Source organism: Electrona antarctica (genome assembly GCF_951216825.1).
Source record: "Electrona antarctica genome assembly, chromosome: 7".
In the NCBI taxonomy this organism is placed as follows: Eukaryota; Metazoa; Chordata; class Actinopteri; order Myctophiformes; family Myctophidae; genus Electrona; species Electrona antarctica.
In genome coordinates, this window is record NC_136812.1 from 21,936,000 (window position 1) to 21,959,940 (window position 23,941).

At 40.6% G+C, this 23,941-nt stretch overlaps 1 protein-coding gene across 1 annotated transcript in view; it reads left to right on the top strand.

Moving 5' to 3' along the window:
• The window catches only part of LOC306926640 (contactin-associated protein-like 4), a 146,293-nt gene that overhangs the window by 49,984 nt on the left and 72,368 nt on the right, over nucleotides 1-23,941 (top strand). Inside the window, exon 5 of the mRNA XM_079506011.1 lies at nucleotides 1,930-2,121. Within this exon, the coding sequence (XP_079362137.1) occupies nucleotides 1,930-2,121 (192 nt within the window). The remainder of the gene's footprint in view (nucleotides 1-1,929; nucleotides 2,122-23,941) is intronic.

Sequence of the window (23,941 nt, forward strand, 5' to 3'; positions counted from 1 at the left end):
TAAAAAATGTGAAAAGCTGCCTCATGGTGGCGCTATAACAGGTCGTTCTGGAAAATGTGGGGCAGAGGTTCATCGTTGGCATCCAGGGAGTGTGTGTGCAAAGTTTGGCATTGATCGGGCCAACGGTGCCGGAGATTAGCTGATAACGGACGGACGGAAGGACGGACGGAAGGACACACGGACGGACAGAGTGCAAAACATACTCTCTCCCCATGCCTTCGGCCTGGTGGAGACAATTAACAGAAACGTTCTGCTGGAGTAGAGGACTTGTACAGTACCTTATCATTAATAATGAAAATGTATTTGAGAGAAGACAAAGCAGAAGACATGAATGTCATGTAAATTTAGAAAAGTATTGCAGTCTGGCAAATTAGAGTCATAGCCATTGGCTCATAAAAAAAAAAATGAATACATAAAATAGTTAGTATTCAGTTTCACTTTTGTTACATAATAGCCCGTGCCAATTATATGGTTTAGCTTAAATTTACAACACATTACTAGGCAATCCAGATATGACGCATTTTAAAGTTAATGTGACATTGCTGTTGTAAGGGAAATACTAATGCTCCCATTGGCTATTAATTAATAATTTGAATGTTTGAAAAGCCTCACAATGTTGGATTATTATCTGAATTTCAATTTCAAGAAAATCAATTATGGCTGAACTGATTTTCTATTAAGAAAAGCAGATGCTGCTGTTCACACAATTATTTTTTTCTGAAGTCATAACCATAAAGGGATTGGATCAGCTGTTTGCATCTAAATTAGAATTTCTTCATGCACATGTTATGGAAATTGTAGTACAGATTAACACGCTTAGGTCCTCATAATCAAGCTAAACACTATTTACTGAGTGAAAAGAATAACAATTCAGTGCTTCAAAGAAACTACAGTAGACATCAAATCCGTTATCAAACAATAACATTCTTAGCATTTCTGGTCAAGCAAAAAACAAATCTAAAATATAGCTGCAAGCAGCGATAAGACGGGGCCAAGCAATAAGAAAATTCACACCTGTGTGAACTGAGCAGTGCAGACTGCTCAACAACCTGGCTGCAGTTATAGTTAGTTAGTGCTCAGTGTGAATGGCCCTTTTAGGCTGCTCAACAATGCCACTTTAGGTCACCCAGTGGTATTGCAGCTGTTCGTACCCCAAACAAAAAAATATTGATGCATTCCTTGGCCCCTCTTACAGACAGATGTGTTCTGCATGAGTCAAGGCACATGTGTAAACAAGTTCCATGGCTTTTGGCCAAACAAGGTATGAGTTATGCATTTTCAAAATGCCTGTTATCGCTACTTGAAGCTATATTTATTTGACAAATGTTCACATACAAACTTCTATTCAACTGGGATTTCAGATAATGGTCAATAGATTGTTTTTCAAATTGCTCAAAATGGCAGAAAATCTTAGGGCGGAGCTTTCTGGTCAAAGTGACAGATGTGTTCCCCATGAGTCAAGGCACATCAGATGTAGGCTGGAACAGACCTTCTGCTTTCTATGGCATAGGTAGCTCCCGGCAGGATCCGCCGGCAGAAACTAGACGCACCTGCAGCAGATGAGCCTGATTAATTAGAGAGACGAGAGAGAGGGAGAGAGAGAGGAGTGTGTGTGTGTGTGTGTGTGTGTGTGTGTGCGCGCTCGCGTGTGTGTCAATTGAATAAGGCTGCAGACCACCAGTAATTAACAGATGGACAGAGACCCGTTCACGCTGCTACTGTATGCCACAATTGAATGGGTTTTTGCCCAGACTTGTTTTTTTCTTCCTAGAAATAAAAACGTCTGGGTTCCGGGTCGCGGCCTGAAAAGGTTGAGCACCACTGCTCTAGAGGGAATTGAAGTTTGAGCTTATAATATAGGTGCTTTTGCGGTGTGGTTATAAATGACAGTCCTGTCCTGATGATTACCACCCTGTGTTTGATTCGTAGCCTCGGACGTGGTGAGCTTCGATGGTGTCAGCAGCTTGCACTACAGTCCCAGCCCGTCCACCATGGAGCTCATTTCCCTGAAGTTTAAGACATTGAGAAACACGGGTACACTGCTGGTTGCCGAGGGACAGCAAGGACACAGTCTCGTTCTGGAGTTGAAGGAGGGGAACTTGCTGCTCCACCTCCGGCAAGGTAAGCTACAACACACTCACAGTAGACACACACTAAATATCCATAGTGTTAACTAATAACTAGGGCTGGGAAATTACATGAAAATGTATCGAAACCGATATTTTGAACCAATAACCAACTTGCTTATGTACAGTAGATTAATCGAATAATCAATAAACAGGTTCTCGTTTTTATTCCTTATAATATAAGAACATTTATTAAATTAAAAACAAATACATAGAACTAAGAACTAAAAACATCGCTATAGGATTCAGTTTGTTGTACCAAGATGGCATACAAAAAAGCTATTTCGTTTTAAATACAAAACTTGTATTTTGTGTTATTGAGGCAAAAGTTTGTAATTATTCTATAATGATTTTAAGTTATATCACTTGTTACCAAAACATGTACTTGTGTTATATATTAATAACATGAGCGGACGTAGAATACGCACATTGACAGGCTGGGTGCTGGGCTAAAGAAACTTCAGTAGGTATTGCATGGAGCCCGCACACCACAGGTACAAGAAAGACGTTCTTTATTGAAAATTCTGACAACGTTTCGATCTATTTGATCTTCATCAGGTCATGGCCATGATCTGATGAAAATTCTGACAACGTTTCGATCTTCAAATAGATCGTGTGCAGGCTCCATCCAATACCTACATATATTAATAACATAACATGTCTATCACGACACCATGCCCCCCCCCCCCCCCCCCCCCCCCTCTCTCTCTCTCTCTCTCCAATGATGATCCATGGTCTCTGCTATTGTAGCTCAGATAGTACTAGTTAGTTACAGTAGGTGTACATAAGCATGCATAGTGTACATGTAGGCTACAGCATGTGAATATGCATACAGTATCCCCATTCATGTGTGCAGGGATGTAGGAGACGGGGGGGGTCACAGGGGTCAAGTCCCCTGTGGGCTGATGACCTTATATGGGCCGCGGACCTTATGGGCCGCCGGCTGCAAGACTGAACGGGGAAAGAAAGTGTGTTAAAAGCCTGAAATGAGGCAGCCCCAGTCCTCAAAAAAGACAGGCACTAGGTCCCTGTGGCCTCCACAGTGCTCCACAGTGGAGCCGGCTTGCTGAAGTTGCGCGCACGCTCTGCAACCGGCTTAAACTCTATGGCTTCGTACACAGATATGGCCGCCCCAATGCTTTTCCAATGGAAGTCACGTGGTTTGACCAAACACTTGTGTTTGATTGCCCCCCCCCTCCCCCATCACACACAACTGTTTGGTCAAACCACATGACTTCCATTGGAAAAGCATTGAGGCGGCCATGAAACACCGAGCATGTTCGTCTGATATGTGTGTACGAAGCCTATGAGAACGGCCGGCCCCCCACCCCCACCCCACACCCACCCCACCCTCGCTGTGGGTTCTGTTTGTTGTGGTGGAAAAAAGAGAGGAGAGCAATAATAATGCCGGACTATTATTTCTCCCTGGAAATAAAAATGTCTGGGTTTCCGAGGCTATGGTCGGCCGAATCAGGTAAGATCTTTAAAGAAAGTATAATGTTGTACTGTGTAGTACAACAGCTGTGGTGTGGTTCACCCACAGCTGAGCTATGTATTTTCCAGTATGTTCTTATCAAGCCATGGATGAGCTTATTCCTGACGTTGTTGTTGTCACCCATACTTTGAACCCTCCCAGACTATTCTCAGTTACAGCACCAGTGTTCCCACTAATTAAATTATTAAAAAACCGGACCAATTGCTCTAGAACCACGAAAAATCGTGCGTGGACCCACACGTACGGACTGGGCCGCTCGAGAATTGTCCCTTAGGTTGTAAGCCAGAGATACGTCACTGCATGTGTGGGGCCATAGACAGGGTTAAACCTGAGGCTGTTGTACCAACTCCACGTGGCTCACCTCCTCATCAACAATACTCTGTCTGACTCAATCTATTGTTCCATCCTTCCATTGTTCTCCCCGTCTTCCTCCTGTCTTGTTTCTTCTTCTTCCTCCTCTTTCCATCCTTCCCTCGTCACCTGAGAGCAGCCTCCCTTCCATTCCCAGCTGCTTTCTGTCTCCACCTTGCTTCTGTGGCCATCCTCAGTCCATCCATCAAATTTCACGCATTGAGGGCCACCATTTAAAGCAACCAACACAGCCAGGGCTATAAAGGTCAGAGCCTCAGCACCCAAACAGTAACATTACTCTTATCTGTAATTGTACAATAATATTGTGCTGGAGACATGAGCCAGCACCAGACACAAACGAAGACATCTGTCTAAACTGAGGACTGAGGCTGAGAAAGAGATGGGAATAAAGTAATCCATTATAATGATAGAACTGAAGAGATGAGCAGACGAGGAGGAGCACTGCCTGCTCTGCTATAACAAACAACAGCAAACCACCAGACTGTCTGCTACCTCTCTCTGCCATCCTGTGACATTCCATGTGTGGTTTTCTTTACTTTCATGCCACTTCTGTATTCTCTCTCTCTCTCTCTCTCTCTCTCTCTCTCTCTCTCTCTCTCTCTCTCTCTCTCTCTCTCTCTCTCTCTCTTTTCCCTCATATGGCTTCCCAAATCTCACCCAGAATGATTTTTTTTCTCCAGAGGTGATTATTTGCTTTTCAGTTGCATGCTCTTTGTCTTTGCTCCTCTCCATCTCACTCTCCGAGAGCTTTGCCGTCTACAGACTGTGTAATTTAGATCAATAGCTTTCAGTATAAACCCTGAGTATTCTCGTGCAGTCAGACAGCTATGGGCCCAAGAGTCAGGCAGAACGGAGTGCAATGCAACAGAACAGAATGGAGTGAAACACAACATATATACACACAGAACATTTTAGAAATGTTTATGGTTTTCATGACATAGTATGTGCTTCTCTTGTGCTTTATGCAGTATCTATATGACAAAAACAAGTAGGCCTATCTGTATTAGTATTTTACTTTTTCTCCCTTAGAAGAAAAATCAGACCTGTCTGAACTGAGTGGTACTGTACTGGCGCTGTAGTACTGTATTGTACTGTTACTGTACAAGCCCTCCTCCCTGGTGTGTGTGTGTGTGTGTGTGTGTGTGTGTGTGTGTGTGTGTGTGTGTGTGTGTGTGTGTGTGTGTGTGTGTGTGTGTGTGTGTGTGTGTGTGTGTGTGTGTGTGTAAGAATGTCGATAATGCCTGTGATGTATGTAAGGCATACATCACCTATCAAATTGATTGAAACTGAATTGAATACCTGATACCCAAAGCACTTGGTACTCAACAAAACACACACTGAGTGATTCTCGGCAGCAATGATGCGCCACAGTACTTGAGGTGGAGAGGGAGGGGTAGGGACTCATTGAGCCAATTACATTGAAATTCAAACAGAACAGAACAGAACGGAATTAAACTGAACGGAGCTAATGTTAGGAACAAAAAAAGAAGAGGACAGACCAGACCAATGCAGAGTTGAACAGAGAACCGTGCAAACGTAGAGAACTGAATCTTCTCTCCAGAGAGGAGTGTGAGGGGTCTTCACACTGAGCTCCCTCATCCTGCTTATCCCTGTTCTATCTTTAACTGTAATGCATGCCCTGGGGCAATGAGGAGAACAATGCTGATGTTGAGCAGGGTAAATGAGTGCTAACTCTTGACTATGGTAAAACACACACACACACACACACACACACACACACACACACACACACACACACACACACACACACACACACACACACGCACGTATATGAGGCAGTCATCTGTAACGGCAAGTGGACATAGACAAAACAACACTGTTGTCTTAGGAAGAAGCCAGGTATGGGTCTCCATGAGGCGTTCAACCAGTTGGAATGAATAGTCTGGTTTATTAAGATTTATGTCTACAAAATACATCCCGTTGCCTCTTGCGTTTTGCATTCATCAAACTGTCAGTTGACTATAATTTAGCCCACTGGCTCATAATTCAGTCCAATTCTTTACTGTCACTCGAATGGTTTTAACACTGAATAAATATAACTTGTACTGGGGTGTGCCCTGCGCCAGTTTATTCTGTCTGTGTGTTAAGCAGTAGATGACATTAAGATGGTATCAGAGAGAGACAGAACAGGTTTAGCATGCAGAAACATTTGAAACAAACCTCCAAATTAGATGAAAATCAGAGTGTATTCTACCAAGCTGTGTAGTCTGTCCAGAATTTGCATGGCCAGAATCAAGGCCATAATCTTGTTCTCCTTCACCTGCTTGAGGACTGGGACTTTCTGGTTTCTTCCATCAAGATAAAATAAGGTTATAACGATGATAGATATGATGATTTTTGTCCTTGCTGGGTATCAGTCTTACATCTTTTTGAATTATTTACGGCACAGTGCTTAACCCTTAGACAGACTACTACTGGAAAACACGTGGAGTGATGCATTAGGCCGTTCTGACTTGCACGTGATTTTCCGTAGTTCTCTTTTTTTACTAATACCAATAGATTAATTCGGTCCACACCTCTGTATAGAGTATTGAGCATAAATATCAACTACATTTCCCAGAAAACCCGTGTCACGTGACACATGTGTACGCTTTGCCATTGGAAGCTGATCCCACCCCCAGTAAACAGTTGGGGGCAGAGGGAGTTTTCAGTGTTCAGCCTGTTTGCCGTCTCGCCTGAGCGATTTTCTAGCAGAAAAAGTTGAAAGCAGTAATATTTATTTGAGCGAGTTTTGTGGTAGTAGTATTGATCCATACGCGTCCCAGTCGCCTTCTCCAGTCCCCACCAGCCCGGTCGCTGGGACCGGTGGCTGGGCTTAGAACCGGAGCTGTCTCCCTCCCTCCTTTTTTCATTGTCTCCCCATCGTCGTCTGATGAGCCATACCGGGAAACCATTGAAGAAGGCGATCAACCCGGAATGTTTTGAGGTAATCTTATTGTAGATTCACAACAATTCAGTGTTGCATCATCAGCCTGACTGCCCTGACTTACCAGGGGTGAATGAACAAGGAAGTTTGGCAAAGCAAAAACACCACTGCTGTGATCCGTGTGGAAAACACTTTCCTTCTATCTCCACACTTAAATCACACCAGATAATTCATACTGGAGAGAAACCCTATGGTTGTGATCAATGTGGACAACACTTCTCTCAAATGGGACACCTCAAAAGCCACCAGAGAATTCACACCGGAGAGAAGCCCTATGGTTGTGATCAATGTGGACAACACTTCTCTCAAATGGGACGCCTCAAAAGCCACCAGAGAATTCATACTGGAGAGAAACCCTATGGTTGTGATCAATGTGGACAACACTTCTCTCAAATGTCAACCCTTAAAAGCCACCAGATAATTCACACTGGAGAGAAACCCTATGGATGTGACCAGTGTGGACAATACAAACCTTGATCCACTAGAGAACAGAATATTTATGCCCAAAACAAGTTCTGGTGAAATTTGGAATGTGTGTGAGGAGTATCAAACCAAATGTGAGTTCTGGTCTGTGTTTTAATCCCTGGTGATGGTGGGCTATTTGAGAATGTAATATGATTGCTGAAATTACCATAAACACAGTAGGCCTACATGGATAGTTCACCTCAAACTGCCCTAAACTACTGTCCATTGTCCATGTCCTGCTGACATTTACATGCATATGGTAACTATTCATGTCCTTGAGTGTCCATGGGACTGTCTCTACTGTCTCTTGTTATTCATTGTGGATCCATTGAGCATAGCTGGGGGGAGTAGGGAGGGTGGAGGACAGTATGTTAGACTGTGATTGGTGTGAGATGGTCCCATTGTTCTATTTTGCTGTTGACCTGTTCTTTATTTAGTGGTCATTTGTATGCACTCAAGACATTTCAGAGGCCTTATTAGAACAGAAAAGCATGGTGGTGACTTGTGTTGGAGTCTGTTAGAGCCTTTTGTTTTCTTTGCCATTTAGATTTGCATTAATCTACCTACATTGTCACTTCATTTCATCTGACCCAAACAAACATTAAAGGGATTGTGACATTTTTTTCTTTCTTATTTCTTGTAGGTTTTCTGAGCTCAATTGCACCCCAATGACTACACTTCTAACATTCTGTTTTCTGGCTCAAACAAGTGCTCTGATTTGCCTGTGGATTGTGAGGTTAGACTCCACAAATCCCATATGACATGGGTTTTGTGACACTGTTTTGTCTGTTTTCACTGCATCTTAAAAGGCAACACAATGTTCAAAGTTCTGGTTGGGTGGGTGAAAATGTATGTCATGAAGTCCATAGACTTGGCTGGCAAAAGAAAGAAAGAAAGAAAGAAAGAAAGAAAGAGCCTACATATAGGGACATTCTTTGTCATCATGCCAGTCATGAAGCAATACAGCCACCCTGTCCCAACAACTCACAATGAACCTCAGCAAAAGTGTTACTTTTCAACATTTGTGTAGTAGTAGTACTACAAATGTTGAAAAGTAACACTTGGAATTAATGATATGGCTGTATGGCCGTTTAGAGTGTTTTTTTGAAAATTATGAAAATTGCTCAACATATGCAAGTTAGCATCCGGCAGTTTCTACATGCTAATAAAAACATTAGAGCACAATGTGGCTATGAGACTCTGAGGATTTGGAAATAGACTACTGGCTTGTTAGGCCTTGAAAATCATTTGTAGTAAAAATGCAGGTGAAAACGTTCTCAAAAAATAATTGGATAATTTAGATAATTAAATTGACATCCCAACACACAGAGAAGATACAAAATAGAGAGTACAGAAGGTGTCAAAGTCATAAATTATCCAATAGGCTACTGTTCACCCTGGCATTTTGTGTTATCTTTTAAGTTGAGACATGGTAGGTGAATAGGGAAAAAAGGTTAACTAATAGCTATCACAATGCAACTTCTCCAGTTGATTACTTATATTAAAACTAAGATTTTTTGTATTACAAAATTATATGTTTAAATATGCAAATTAGGCATTACATTTGCTAATTTCGGGACAATAAATCTGAAGATAAAGCCAGATTCAAAATGATTGTTTCATTTTGTTGACATATTAGAGACAAAGAAAATTACAGAAGGGATTTTAGATATCTCTAATTATCACTCCACAAATCAGAAAATAGTGTCAACAGGCATAAAAAAAACAATTTCCGGCATGTTTTTAGGTATAAAATGTGATGTAAATCAGGCTGTGAATGATATATCAACAAACCCATCTGTAAATATCTGCAGAATATAGTTATGAATAAGACTGGAAAGTTTGGTGTATGTGAGTGCAACTGAAGTGGAGATTCTTTGTCCCAGGAAAAGGAGATTCTTTGTCCCAGGAAAACTCATTTTGAGTAAACAGCCTTTAAAGAATTGTATTGTAAAATTCCAAAACGTTTTATTTGAAGCCACTATTTTGAGACAAAATATCTCATCCAAATCTTGGCAACATATCATTGGAAAGGCCTGGACCTCGAGCTGACTGTGGTTTGATCCAAATATGGTCACTTCCTTTGTACCAACAACTAATCATGAAAATTGAGAGGGTGGATTTTCACCCAGCAAAACGAGCTGTCATTGGCTAAAATAAACTACTACAATAAACATCTAAATCTGTGTTTTGAATGTTTATTTTGCTTTAGTTTGGAAGAAAACATGTTTAGGAAGCAAAATAACAAAAAATAAAAAAGGAAAAATCATGATTTCACCTACCATGTCTCGCCTTAAATAATAACATACTACTCTGACTGTGATCATTTCACAATGCATTTAGTCAAATACATAAAGTACATTGTATTTGTATTGTATAAATAACATTGTAGTATAATGTACATATAACAGTGCAGGGGTCCAATGCCCCCCACCCCCTGTTAGGTTGTGATTGGTGGAGATGATTCTATTGTTCTCCACTTTGGCCAATCCACCTCAGGCTCTCTAGTATAAGAAGAGTCTGTAGTTGTTCATTCTTGATCAGATCTGACTGTGGACTCCAGACTTCAGGTGAAGATGAACTCTCTCAACCCCAGGAACAATTCTGCTCAACAGGATGATCACCAAGACCTCTGTAAGTTACTTCATTACTGTGTCTTTATGGATATACAGCATGTAATATGTCGTAATATGTCATAATATTAGCATAGACTAAGACAACCTGTTCTATGTCTCTTTCTAAAATGCACAACAATTTGCAATTAATCAAAATCATCACCATCTAGAATCAACATGCTCATATACATGTAATGTGTTCATAACGGTTTAGCCTTCTTAACGATACAAATAACAATAACTGTCTGTTGTAGGCCTATACATATAATTTGTGCCATGAGGGAGTGCCAGGAGGCACCATAGAATCAAATGATTCGTAAAATTGTCAACTGTGTACATTAACATCAAATTAGTTTATGCAAGTCCTTGAAGTAACGAAACAATATGTCCATTGTCTTTGTTTCCAATTCAGTGTTGCATCATCAGTCTGGCTTCCCTGTTCTACCAGAGGTGAATGAACAACGAAGCTTGGCTAAACAAAAAGGCCACTGCTGTGATCAGTGTGGTAAACGCTTCTCTAAAATGTCCAACCTTAAAAGTCACCAGAGAATTCACACCGGAGAGAAACCCTATGGATGTGATCAGTGTGGACAACACTTCTCTCAAATGGCACACCTCAAAAGCCACCAGAGAATTCACACTGGAGAGAAACCCTATGGATGTGATCAGTGTGGAAAACACTTCTCCATTATGTCAAGCCTTAAAAAACACCAGAGAATTCACACTGGAGAGAAGCCCTATGGGTGTGATCAGTGTGGACAACACTACTCTGAAATGAACAGCCTTAAAAAACACCAGAGAATTCACACTGGAGAGAAGCCCTATGGATGTGATCAGTGTGGGCAACACTTCTCCATTATGTCAAGCCTTAAAAGGCACCAGAGAATTCACACTGGAGAGAAGCCCTATGGATGTGATCAGTGTGGGCAACACTTCTCCATTATGTCAAGCCTTAAAAGGCACCAGAGAATTCACACTGCAGAGAACCCCTATGGATGTGATCAGTGTGGAAAACATTTCCCTTCTATCTCCACACTTAAATCACACCAGCGAATTCATACTGGAGAGAAACCCTATGGTTGTGTTCAATGTGGACAACACTTCTCTCAAATGTCAACCCTTAAAGGCCACCAGAGAATTCACACGGCAGAGAAACCCTATGGATGTGATCAGTGTGGACAACACTTCTCCATGATGTCAAGCCTTAAAAGCCACCAGAGAATTCATACTGGAGAGAAACCCTATGGTTGTGATCAATGTGGACAACACTTCTCTCAAATGGGACACCTCAAAAGCCACCAGAGAATTCACACCGGAGAGAAGCCCTATGGATGTGATCAGTGTGGACAACACTTCTCTCTAATGGCACACCTTAAAAGCCACCAGAGGATTCACACTGGAGAGAAACCTTATGGTTGTGATCAATGTGAACAACACTTCTCTGAAATGTCCAACCTGAAAAAACACCAGAGAATTCACACCGGAGAGAAACCCTATGGATGTGATCAGTGTGGACAACACTTCTCTCAAATGGCACACCTCAAAAGCCACCAGAGAATTCACACTGGAGAGAAACCCTATGGATGTGATCAGTGTGGACAACACTTCTCCATTATGTCAACCCTTAAAAGCCACCAGAGAATTCACACTGGAGAGAAACCCTATGGATGTGATCAGTGTGGAAAGAGTTTCACTACTTCAAGTGCCCGGAAATGCCATGAGCGCACACATATGAAAGATAAATCTGTTTAGTGTGAACAGAATGACAAGAGCTTCATTATAGAAACACCAAGTTGATTTATTGCAAACTTAATGTACTGTTGACCTGTTCTTTTTAGTGGTATTTCTTATTCACTGTGTCAAGAGTTTTCAGAGACAATATTAGAATAAAGTATGGTGGTGACTTGTGTTAGAGCCTGTTTCTTCTGCCATTTTACCCCCCCTCCTGCATCAGTCTATCTACATAATTGCTTCTTTGCATCTGATTTGTATTATTATTATGATACTGATTAAAACTGTTATATTATTTGCTGAATTTTTCTTGATACTGTATTGTCTCTGTGGAACATGTCCCTCCAACATTATGCAGCAGATAGAAATAAACACGTCTTGATCATATTATTTGTGTCACTGAAATTTGACCTGCAGATTTGCTGTATTTAGATGAGCTTCATCTCATTGGCTGTTCACATGTTATACATTATTTGTAGACCACTTGGAAGATAATAATAAACCTTGGACCACTGACTAGAGAGCAGAACATTTGTGCCCAAAACAAGTTCTGGAGGAATTTGGAGCAATCATCAGTAAATTCAGTTAATGAGTTGTGATCTTAGTTGAGAGGTCTGTGAGTAGTATCAAACCAACTTTGAGTTTTGGTCTGTGTTTTAATCCATGGTGATGGTGAAGTGCCCACGTGTAATGCTTTGTGCTTTATGGTGTCATCCACTCACAGTTAAGTGGCGAACAGTCTAGAACAGTGTTCCTCCGTATGCATGACCCCCAAATGCTGTGTCCGCCTGTGGATTCCTCTCTCAGGGAGTGCAACATTTATTCCCCTTACCAAGGATATAAAAAAAAGAACTATATTATTGGTGGTTTCAGTTATTATACACACTCAGTAAAATAATCAGTCTGAATGGACCCTTACAGATTAATCCTCAGAGTTGGATTAACCCAACATGTTTTTACTGTGCAGGTCCAGCATTCTCAGCTCTGGGATCAACACTCACACCAGGGCCTGTTATAATTACCTTTTCAGTGTCAACTCCAATCGCTACTTCATGTCCGAAGCCATCGGGTCATCACAAGCTGTGGATTCCTGCAGTGCAGGGATGACTGCAAAGACAGCAACGTTGTTCACACAATAACTCTTATGCCAATGCTGGTACCTTTACTGTATTGCACAGCATGTGATTGTGTACACAGGAAATCCACTCTGAAGGTTGTACGAACGGAACCAAAATGGTTCGCGCCTTAAGCCGTGAACCTTGAGACAGCTACTTTAAATCCAAAGTAATTTAAGCAATTAATACAGTGGTCAAATGTTTTCATTAAAACGATACTAATGCATGGGATACAACATTCCACTGAATCTCAAACGATCAATAATCAATAATTAGCTCAATAATGACTGAATAATCATAATAATAATAAATATAGCTGCAAGCAGCCAGAAGATGGGGTTCAAGCCATAAAGTCGTTCTCTGGTTGGAGAGTGGAGATGACGTACTGTACCTTCTTTGTTACACTGTTTGGCTGAAGGGGATGTCTGTCAATGCTGTGCTCCCACAGCCAACCATGTATTAGCAGGTCCAGATTCTTCCGCACAAATGAATGGAAATGCGATTTCAAGGGGGAGTGGTTAACCAGGCTACGAAAATGCCAGGAGTGGATAGAGTGGATCATATAATTCATGCAATCATATAATTTGGAGATCTAAAGGTTTCCCATATCCCTCTACCACAGGGGTGCCCACACTTTTTTGACTTGAGGGCCACTTTCAAAATGACCAGCTCAACAAGATCTACCCACCAATATGATCATTGCTGAAATTTGTTTAAAAATGTACGGGGGCTTTGGAATAGTGTCGCTGGCGTTACATACAGCAAGACATAATACAAACACACTTGGAATGGGGAAATAGAGAGACAAATGGAATTGGTAGGGTGTTTTTTGTATGTAACTTTGTAATGCTACTGACGTTTGTGCACAACAATCTTGAAAACAAAGTATTGCATTGTGGGTTTGAACTGACAAGTCACCATAATTCAAGTGTCAGATTCCCAAAAGTTGTTTTTTAACAGCCTATTTAAATTAAATATATTTTTAGGACCATGCCATGCTGTGATCTACCTGCACAGCCTTTGTGATCTACTGGTAGATCGCGACCTACCTTTTGGGCACCCCCACTCTACCATATTGCCGAATTTCGTGCCAGACGGGCACTGCCAGCCTCTTTATTAGACCCAACCAGAGCCTCAGCAGTGTCAGAGAAGCCAGACAAAGCTACATAATGTGTCTGGATCTGGACCCATAATGTACATTATACTGCAGCTGAGCCCTTGTATTGCAGCCATACAGTGACAATAGCTGGCTTCTAGTAAACAGTTAGTTGACTACCTTGTTTTGCGGCACAATAATGGAAAAGGACACAGGGAAAAAAAGAGAGACATCAATGCCATTCTAGCTACATGTAGCAGTTTGTGCTCGATCCCTTCCTTGTTTCAAGATGTTTTCAATCAATGTGCAAGGCAGCGATAGAATGAGATTGTATATTAATCTCGTCCCAGGTGTATTTCAAGCAGTAGTGCTGTCTAAGAATTAAATGCTGAAGCGGCTGCGACAAGCTGTCTACTGATAAGGCATGTCATCATTGCCTTTGTGAGAAATACGATGGCTGAGTCTGGCTGAGTGAAGGCCCATAGCAGGAGCTACTGCCGGATGTGTGGCAGGTGGAATATGATTAGCTGATTGTCTTGGGAAACGGTGTGGAATGTTAGAACAATGAAACCATTGTACAGCACAGGCTCTACAACTCTAACTATAGCATCTGATCGAAATCCCTTCAACTCAGATAAAAGAAGCAGTAAGCCACTGCACCCACAGGGAGTAGCTTCTTTAGCAGAGCTGAACATGTGGGCAGCATTGTTTGTGGCTCTCTTTCAGGTTTTGGATGGATAAAATATGGACCAAAATGTTATACTATAAAATTATATTTAATGTAATCTTCCAAAACTATGTCACTCATAAATTTAATTATCACTTTCATTCTTTTGGAGAAACATATTTATGGGTCATGTCATGATCCTTGGTTACATAACCTTGGTCAATATGAAGCACAATTGATTTCTAATGGAAATGTCATACTTACTTTTATGTGCACAGTGCACAGGTGATTGTGCTGAATACAACTGTGTAGATTTTGGTTGCCTTTTGGCATGTACATGCATGAAGCAAACATAAATTTGTGCTCTTTCTATTATGATATTCTATCACTTTAACCAAATTTGTGAAGCTGAACTATTTTTGAACACATGGCACACATACTGTAGGCCTAAGTAGGTGAAAATGCAGGCTTGGGTTACACATGCAGGCATTATTTGTTTCCAGGTATTTTAAAGGGTGGTTGCTGTGCATTTCACATTTTCAACAAAACAGTGCTACACTTCAAATGGATTTGGATGGTCACTTAGCAACAAGAGGTGCCATATGGCTAGCACCTCCTTCAAGCATCTTATTGCTGTGCTGAGCTTATTGCTGTGTTTAAACACAGGTCCTTCCTATTGATACCTATACCTGTCATTTCCATTCATCTAAAGTGTGATCGAATAGTGAATTGGCATGAATTGGCTGAAACAAATCATTTTGTCCCTGCGCTCTCTCTCTCTCTCTCTCTCTCTCTCTCTCTCTCTCTCACTCACTCACTCACTCACTCACTCACTCACTGTTGAGATGTGGGGGCATTGTGTAGCATTGAGCAAGAGTCACTGGACAAAAGAAAATGTTTTTTAATATTATTGTGAGTACCCAAAGCATGTAATTTCTAGAAATGTCCTGAAGAATATTTTGAGTGTACACAAAAGATGAAATAAAGGCTTCGTTAAAGGTCTCTCGCTCTCTCTCTCTCTCTCTCTCTCTCTCTTCCTTGATTAATTAGCTCCATCAATCTTTATTTGTCACATACATATTTAAAAACGTATCTTTAAAATGAAATGTACGTAGGTCAGCCCCACAGAAGTGAGCAGTAAAACAGGACAAGAGGACTAAAAGCTAAAATAAATCCTACCATTTAAAACACTTCCATCCCTAAATAGCAAGACTATAATACATAATTTTTTAGTAATACTAATAATAATGTCCATTTGTGTCATGTCCATGTGAAGGGACATGACACAACCCTATGGTTGTGATCAATGTGGACAACACTTCTCTCAAATGGGACACCTCAAAAGCCACCAGAGAATTCACACCGGAGAGAAGCCCTATGGTTGTGATCAATGTGGACAACACTTCTCTCAAATGGGACGCCTCAAAAGCCACCAGAGAATTCATACTGGAGAGAAACCCTATGGTTGTGATCAATGTGGACAACACTTCTCTCAAATGTCAACCCTTAAAAGCCACCAGATAATTCACACTGGAGAGAAACCCTATGGATGTGACCAGTGTGGACAATACAAACCTTGATCCACTAGAGAACAGAATATTTATGCCCAAAACAAGTTCTGGTGAAATTTGGAATGTGTGTGAGGAGTATCAAACCAAATGTGAGTTCTGGTCTGTGTTTTAATCCCTGGTGATGGTGGGCTATTTGAGAATGTAATATGATTGCTGAAATTACCATAAACACAGTAGGCCTACATGGATAGTTCACCTCAAACTGCCCTAAACTACTGTCCATTGTCCATGTCCTGCTGACATTTACATGCATATGGTAACTATTCATGTCCTTGAGTGTCCATGGGACTGTCTCTACTGTCTCTTGTTATTCATTGTGGATCCATTGAGCATAGCTGGGGGGAGTAGGGAGGGTGGAGGACAGTATGTTAGACTGTGATTGGTGTGAGATGGTCCCATTGTTCTATTTTGCTGTTGACCTGTTCTTTATTTAGTGGTCATTTGTATGCACTCAAGACATTTCAGAGGCCTTATTAGAACAGAAAAGCATGGTGGTGACTTGTGTTGGAGTCTGTTAGAGCCTTTTGTTTTCTTTGCCATTTAGATTTGCATTAATCTACCTACATTGTCACTTCATTTCATCTGACCCAAACAAACATTAAAGGGATTGTGACATTTTTTTCTTTCTTATTTCTTGTAGGTTTTCTGAGCTCAATTGCACCCCAATGACTACACTTCTAACATTCTGTTTTCTGGCTCAAACAAGTGCTCTGATTTGCCTGTGGATTGTGAGGTTAGACTCCACAAATCCCATATGACATGGGTTTTGTGACACTGTTTTGTCTGTTTTCACTGCATCTTAAAAGGCAACACAATGTTCAAAGTTCTGGTTGGGTGGGTGAAAATGTATGTCATGAAGTCCATAGACTTGGCTGGCAAAAGAAAGAAAGAAAGAAAGAAAGAAAGAAAGAGCCTACATATAGGGACATTCTTTGTCATCATGCCAGTCATGAAGCAATACAGCCACCCTGTCCCAACAACTCACAATGAACCTCAGCAAAAGTGTTACTTTTCAACATTTGTGTAGTAGTAGTACTACAAATGTTGAAAAGTAACACTTGGAATTAATGATATGGCTGTATGGCCGTTTAGAGTGTTTTTTTGAAAATTATGAAAATTGCTCAACATATGCAAGTTAGCATCCGGCAGTTTCTACATGCTAATAAAAACATTAGAGCACAATGTGGCTATGAGACTCTGAGGATTTGGAAATAGACTACTGGCTTGTTAGGCCTTGAAAATCATTTGTAGTAAAAATGCAGGTGAAAACGTTCTCAAAAAATAATTGGATAATTTAGATAATTAAATTGACATCCCAACACACAGAGAAGATACAAAATAGAGAGTACAGAAGGTGTCAAAGTCATAAATTATCCAATAGGCTACTGTTCACCCTGGCATTTTGTGTTATCTTTTAAGTTGAGACATGGTAGGTGAATAGGGAAAAAAGGTTAACTAATAGCTATCACAATGCAACTTCTCCAGTTGATTACTTATATTAAAACTAAGATTTTTTGTATTACAAAATTATATGTTTAAATATGCAAATTAGGCATTACATTTGCTAATTTCAGGACAATAAATCTGAAGATAAAGCCAGATTCAAAATGATTGTTTCATTTTGTTGACATATTAGAGACAAAGAAAATTACAGAAGGGATTTTAGATATCTCTAATTATCACTCCACAAATCAGAAAATAGTGTCAACAGGCATAAAAAAAACAATTTCCGGCATGTTTTTAGGTATAAAATGTGATGTAAATCAGGCTGTGAATGATATATCAACAAACCCATCTGTAAATATCTGCAGAATATAGTTATGAATAAGACTGGAAAGTTTGGTGTATGTGAGTGCAACTGAAGTGGAGATTCTTTGTCCCAGGAAAAGGAGATTCTTTGTCCCAGGAAAACTCATTTTGAGTAAACAGCCTTTAAAGAATTGTATTGTAAAATTCCAAAACGTTTTATTTGAAGCCACTATTTTGAGACAAAATATCTCATCCAAATCTTGGCAACATATCATTGGAAAGGCCTGGACCTCGAGCTGACTGTGGTTTGATCCAAATATGGTCACTTCCTTTGTACCAACAACTAATCATGAAAATTGAGAGGGTGGATTTTCACCCAGCAAAACGAGCTGTCATTGGCTAAAATAAACTACTACAATAAACATCTAAATCTGTGTTTTGAATGTTTATTTTGCTTTAGTTTGGAAGAAAACATGTTTAGGAAGCAAAATAACAAAAAATAAAAAAGGAAAAATCATGATTTCACCTACCATGTCTCGCCTTAAATAATAACATACTACTCTGACTGTGATCATTTCACAATGCATTTAGTCAAATACATAAAGTACATTGTATTTGTATTGTATAAATAACATTGTAGTATAATGTACATATAACAGTGCAGGGGTCCAATGCCCCCCACCCCCTGTTAGGTTGTGATTGGTGGAGATGATTCTATTGTTCTCCACTTTGGCCAATCCACCTCAGGCTCTCTAGTATAAGAAGAGTCTGTAGTTGTTCATTCTTGATCAGATCTGACTGTGGACTCCAGACTTCAGGTGAAGATGAACTCTCTCAACCCCAGGAACAATTCTGCTCAACAGGATGATCACCAAGACCTCTGTAAGTTACTTCATTACTGTGTCTTTATGGATATACAGCATGTAATATGTCGTAATATGTCATAATATTAGCATAGACTAAGACAACCTGTTCTATGTCTCTTTCTAAAATGCACAACAATTTGCAATTAATCAAAATCATCACCATCTAGAATCAACATGCTCATATACATGTAATGTGTTCATAACGGTTTAGCCTTCTTAACGATACAAATAACAATAACTGTCTGTTGTAGGCCTATACATATAATTTGTGCCATGAGGGAGTGCCAGGAGGCACCATAGAATCAAATGATTCGTAAAATTGTCAACTGTGTACATTAACATCAAATTAGTTTATGCAAGTCCTTGAAGTAACGAAACAATATGTCCATTGTCTTTGTTTCCAATTCAGTGTTGCATCATCAGTCTGGCTTCCCTGTTCTACCAGAGGTGAATGAACAACGAAGCTTGGCTAAACAAAAAGGCCACTGCTGTGATCAGTGTGGTAAACGCTTCTCTAAAATGTCCAACCTTAAAAGTCACCAGAGAATTCACACCGGAGAGAAACCCTATGGATGTGATCAGTGTGGACAACACTTCTCTCAAATGGCACACCTCAAAAGCCACCAGAGAATTCACACTGGAGAGAAACCCTATGGATGTGATCAGTGTGGAAAACACTTCTCCATTATGTCAAGCCTTAAAAAACACCAGAGAATTCACACTGGAGAGAAGCCCTATGGGTGTGATCAGTGTGGACAACACTACTCTGAAATGAACAGCCTTAAAAAACACCAGAGAATTCACACTGGAGAGAAGCCCTATGGATGTGATCAGTGTGGGCAACACTTCTCCATTATGTCAAGCCTTAAAAGGCACCAGAGAATTCACACTGGAGAGAAGCCCTATGGATGTGATCAGTGTGGGCAACACTTCTCCATTATGTCAAGCCTTAAAAGGCACCAGAGAATTCACACTGCAGAGAACCCCTATGGATGTGATCAGTGTGGAAAACATTTCCCTTCTATCTCCACACTTAAATCACACCAGCGAATTCATACTGGAGAGAAACCCTATGGTTGTGTTCAATGTGGACAACACTTCTCTCAAATGTCAACCCTTAAAGGCCACCAGAGAATTCACACGGCAGAGAAACCCTATGGATGTGATCAGTGTGGACAACACTTCTCCATGATGTCAAGCCTTAAAAGCCACCAGAGAATTCATACTGGAGAGAAACCCTATGGTTGTGATCAATGTGGACAACACTTCTCTCAAATGGGACACCTCAAAAGCCACCAGAGAATTCACACCGGAGAGAAGCCCTATGGATGTGATCAGTGTGGACAACACTTCTCTCTAATGGCACACCTTAAAAGCCACCAGAGGATTCACACTGGAGAGAAACCTTATGGTTGTGATCAATGTGAACAACACTTCTCTGAAATGTCCAACCTGAAAAAACACCAGAGAATTCACACCGGAGAGAAACCCTATGGATGTGATCAGTGTGGACAACACTTCTCTCAAATGGCACACCTCAAAAGCCACCAGAGAATTCACACTGGAGAGAAACCCTATGGATGTGATCAGTGTGGACAACACTTCTCCATTATGTCAACCCTTAAAAGCCACCAGAGAATTCACACTGGAGAGAAACCCTATGGATGTGATCAGTGTGGAAAGAGTTTCACTACTTCAAGTGCCCGGAAATGCCATGAGCGCACACATATGAAAGATAAATCTGTTTAGTGTGAACAGAATGACAAGAGCTTCATTATAGAAACACCAAGTTGATTTATTGCAAACTTAATGTACTGTTGACCTGTTCTTTTTAGTGGTATTTCTTATTCACTGTGTCAAGAGTTTTCAGAGACAATATTAGAATAAAGTATGGTGGTGACTTGTGTTAGAGCCTGTTTCTTCTGCCATTTTACCCCCCCTCCTGCATCAGTCTATCTACATAATTGCTTCTTTGCATCTGATTTGTATTATTATTATGATACTGATTAAAACTGTTATATTATTTGCTGAATTTTTCTTGATACTGTATTGTCTCTGTGGAACATGTCCCTCCAACATTATGCAGCAGATAGAAATAAACACGTCTTGATCATATTATTTGTGTCACTGAAATTTGACCTGCAGATTTGCTGTATTTAGATGAGCTTCATCTCATTGGCTGTTCACATGTTATACATTATTTGTAGACCACTTGGAAGATAATAATAAACCTTGGACCACTGACTAGAGAGCAGAACATTTGTGCCCAAAACAAGTTCTGGAGGAATTTGGAGCAATCATCAGTAAATTCAGTTAATGAGTTGTGATCTTAGTTGAGAGGTCTGTGAGTAGTATCAAACCAACTTTGAGTTTTGGTCTGTGTTTTAATCCATGGTGATGGTGAAGTGCCCACGTGTAATGCTTTGTGCTTTATGGTGTCATCCACTCACAGTTAAGTGGCGAACAGTCTAGAACAGTGTTCCTCCGTATGCATGACCCCCAAATGCTGTGTCCGCCTGTGGATTCCTCTCTCAGGGAGTGCAACATTTATTCCCCTTACCAAGGATATAAAAAAAAGAACTATATTATTGGTGGTTTCAGTTATTATACACACTCAGTAAAATAATCAGTCTGAATGGACCCTTACAGATTAATCCTCAGAGTTGGATTAACCCAACATGTTTTTACTGTGCAGGTCCAGCATTCTCAGCTCTGGGATCAACACTCACACCAGGGCCTGTTATAATTACCTTTTCAGTGTCAACTCCAATCGCTACTTCATGTCCGAAGCCATCGGGTCATCACAAGCTGTGGATTCCTGCAGTGCAGGGATGACTGCAAAGACAGCAACGTTGTTCACACAATAACTCTTATGCCAATGCTGGTACCTTTACTGTATTGCACAGCATGTGATTGTGTACACAGGAAATCCACTCTGAAGGTTGTACGAACGGAACCAAAATGGTTCGCGCCTTAAGCCGTGAACCTTGAGACAGCTACTTTAAATCCAAAGTAATTTAAGCAATTAATACAGTGGTCAAATGTTTTCATTAAAACGATACTAATGCATGGGATACAACATTCCACTGAATCTCAAACGATCAATAATCAATAATTAGCTCAATAATGACTGAATAATCATAATAATAATAAATATAGCTGCAAGCAGCCAGAAGATGGGGTTCAAGCCATAAAGTCGTTCTCTGGTTGGAGAGTGGAGATGACGTACTGTACCTTCTTTGTTACACTGTTTGGCTGAAGGGGATGTCTGTCAATGCTGTGCTCCCACAGCCAACCATGTATTAGCAGGTCCAGATTCTTCCGCACAAATGAATGGAAATGCGATTTCAAGGGGGAGTGGTTAACCAGGCTACGAAAATGCCAGGAGTGGATAGAGTGGATCATATAATTCATGCAATCATATAATTTGGAGATCTAAAGGTTTCCCATATCCCTCTACCACAGGGGTGCCCACACTTTTTTGACTTGAGGGCCACTTTCAAAATGACCAGCTCAACAAGATCTACCCACCAATATGATCATTGCTGAAATTTGTTTAAAAATGTACGGGGGCTTTGGAATAGTGTCGCTGGCGTTACATACAGCAAGACATAATACAAACACACTTGGAATGGGGAAATAGAGAGACAAATGGAATTGGTAGGGTGTTTTTTGTATGTAACTTTGTAATGCTACTGACGTTTGTGCACAACAATCTTGAAAACAAAGTATTGCATTGTGGGTTTGAACTGACAAGTCACCATAATTCAAGTGTCAGATTCCCAAAAGTTGTTTTTTAACAGCCTATTTAAATTAAATATATTTTTAGGACCATGCCATGCTGTGATCTACCTGCACAGCCTTTGTGATCTACTGGTAGATCGCGACCTACCTTTTGGGCACCCCCACTCTACCATATTGCCGAATTTCGTGCCAGACGGGCACTGCCAGCCTCTTTATTAGACCCAACCAGAGCCTCAGCAGTGTCAGAGAAGCCAGACAAAGCTACATAATGTGTCTGGATCTGGACCCATAATGTACATTATACTGCAGCTGAGCCCTTGTATTGCAGCCATACAGTGACAATAGCTGGCTTCTAGTAAACAGTTAGTTGACTACCTTGTTTTGCGGCACAATAATGGAAAAGGACACAGGGAAAAAAAGAGAGACATCAATGCCATTCTAGCTACATGTAGCAGTTTGTGCTCGATCCCTTCCTTGTTTCAAGATGTTTTCAATCAATGTGCAAGGCAGCGATAGAATGAGATTGTATATTAATCTCGTCCCAGGTGTATTTCAAGCAGTAGTGCTGTCTAAGAATTAAATGCTGAAGCGGCTGCGACAAGCTGTCTACTGATAAGGCATGTCATCATTGCCTTTGTGAGAAATACGATGGCTGAGTCTGGCTGAGTGAAGGCCCATAGCAGGAGCTACTGCCGGATGTGTGGCAGGTGGAATATGATTAGCTGATTGTCTTGGGAAACGGTGTGGAATGTTAGAACAATGAAACCATTGTACAGCACAGGCTCTACAACTCTAACTATAGCATCTGATCGAAATCCCTTCAACTCAGATAAAAGAAGCAGTAAGCCACTGCACCCACAGGGAGTAGCTTCTTTAGCAGAGCTGAACATGTGGGCAGCATTGTTTGTGGCTCTCTTTCAGGTTTTGGATGGATAAAATATGGACCAAAATGTTATACTATAAAATTATATTTAATGTAATCTTCCAAAACTATGTCACTCATAAATTTAATTATCACTTTCATTCTTTTGGAGAAACATATTTATGGGTCATGTCATGATCCTTGGTTACATAACCTTGGTCAATATGAAGCACAATTGATTTCTAATGGAAATGTCATACTTACTTTTATGTGCACAGTGCACAGGTGATTGTGCTGAATACAACTGTGTAGATTTTGGTTGCCTTTTGGCATGTACATGCATGAAGCAAACATAAATTTGTGCTCTTTCTATTATGATATTCTATCACTTTAACCAAATTTGTGAAGCTGAACTATTTTTGAACACATGGCACACATACTGTAGGCCTAAGTAGGTGAAAATGCAGGCTTGGGTTACACATGCAGGCATTATTTGTTTCCAGGTATTTTAAAGGGTGGT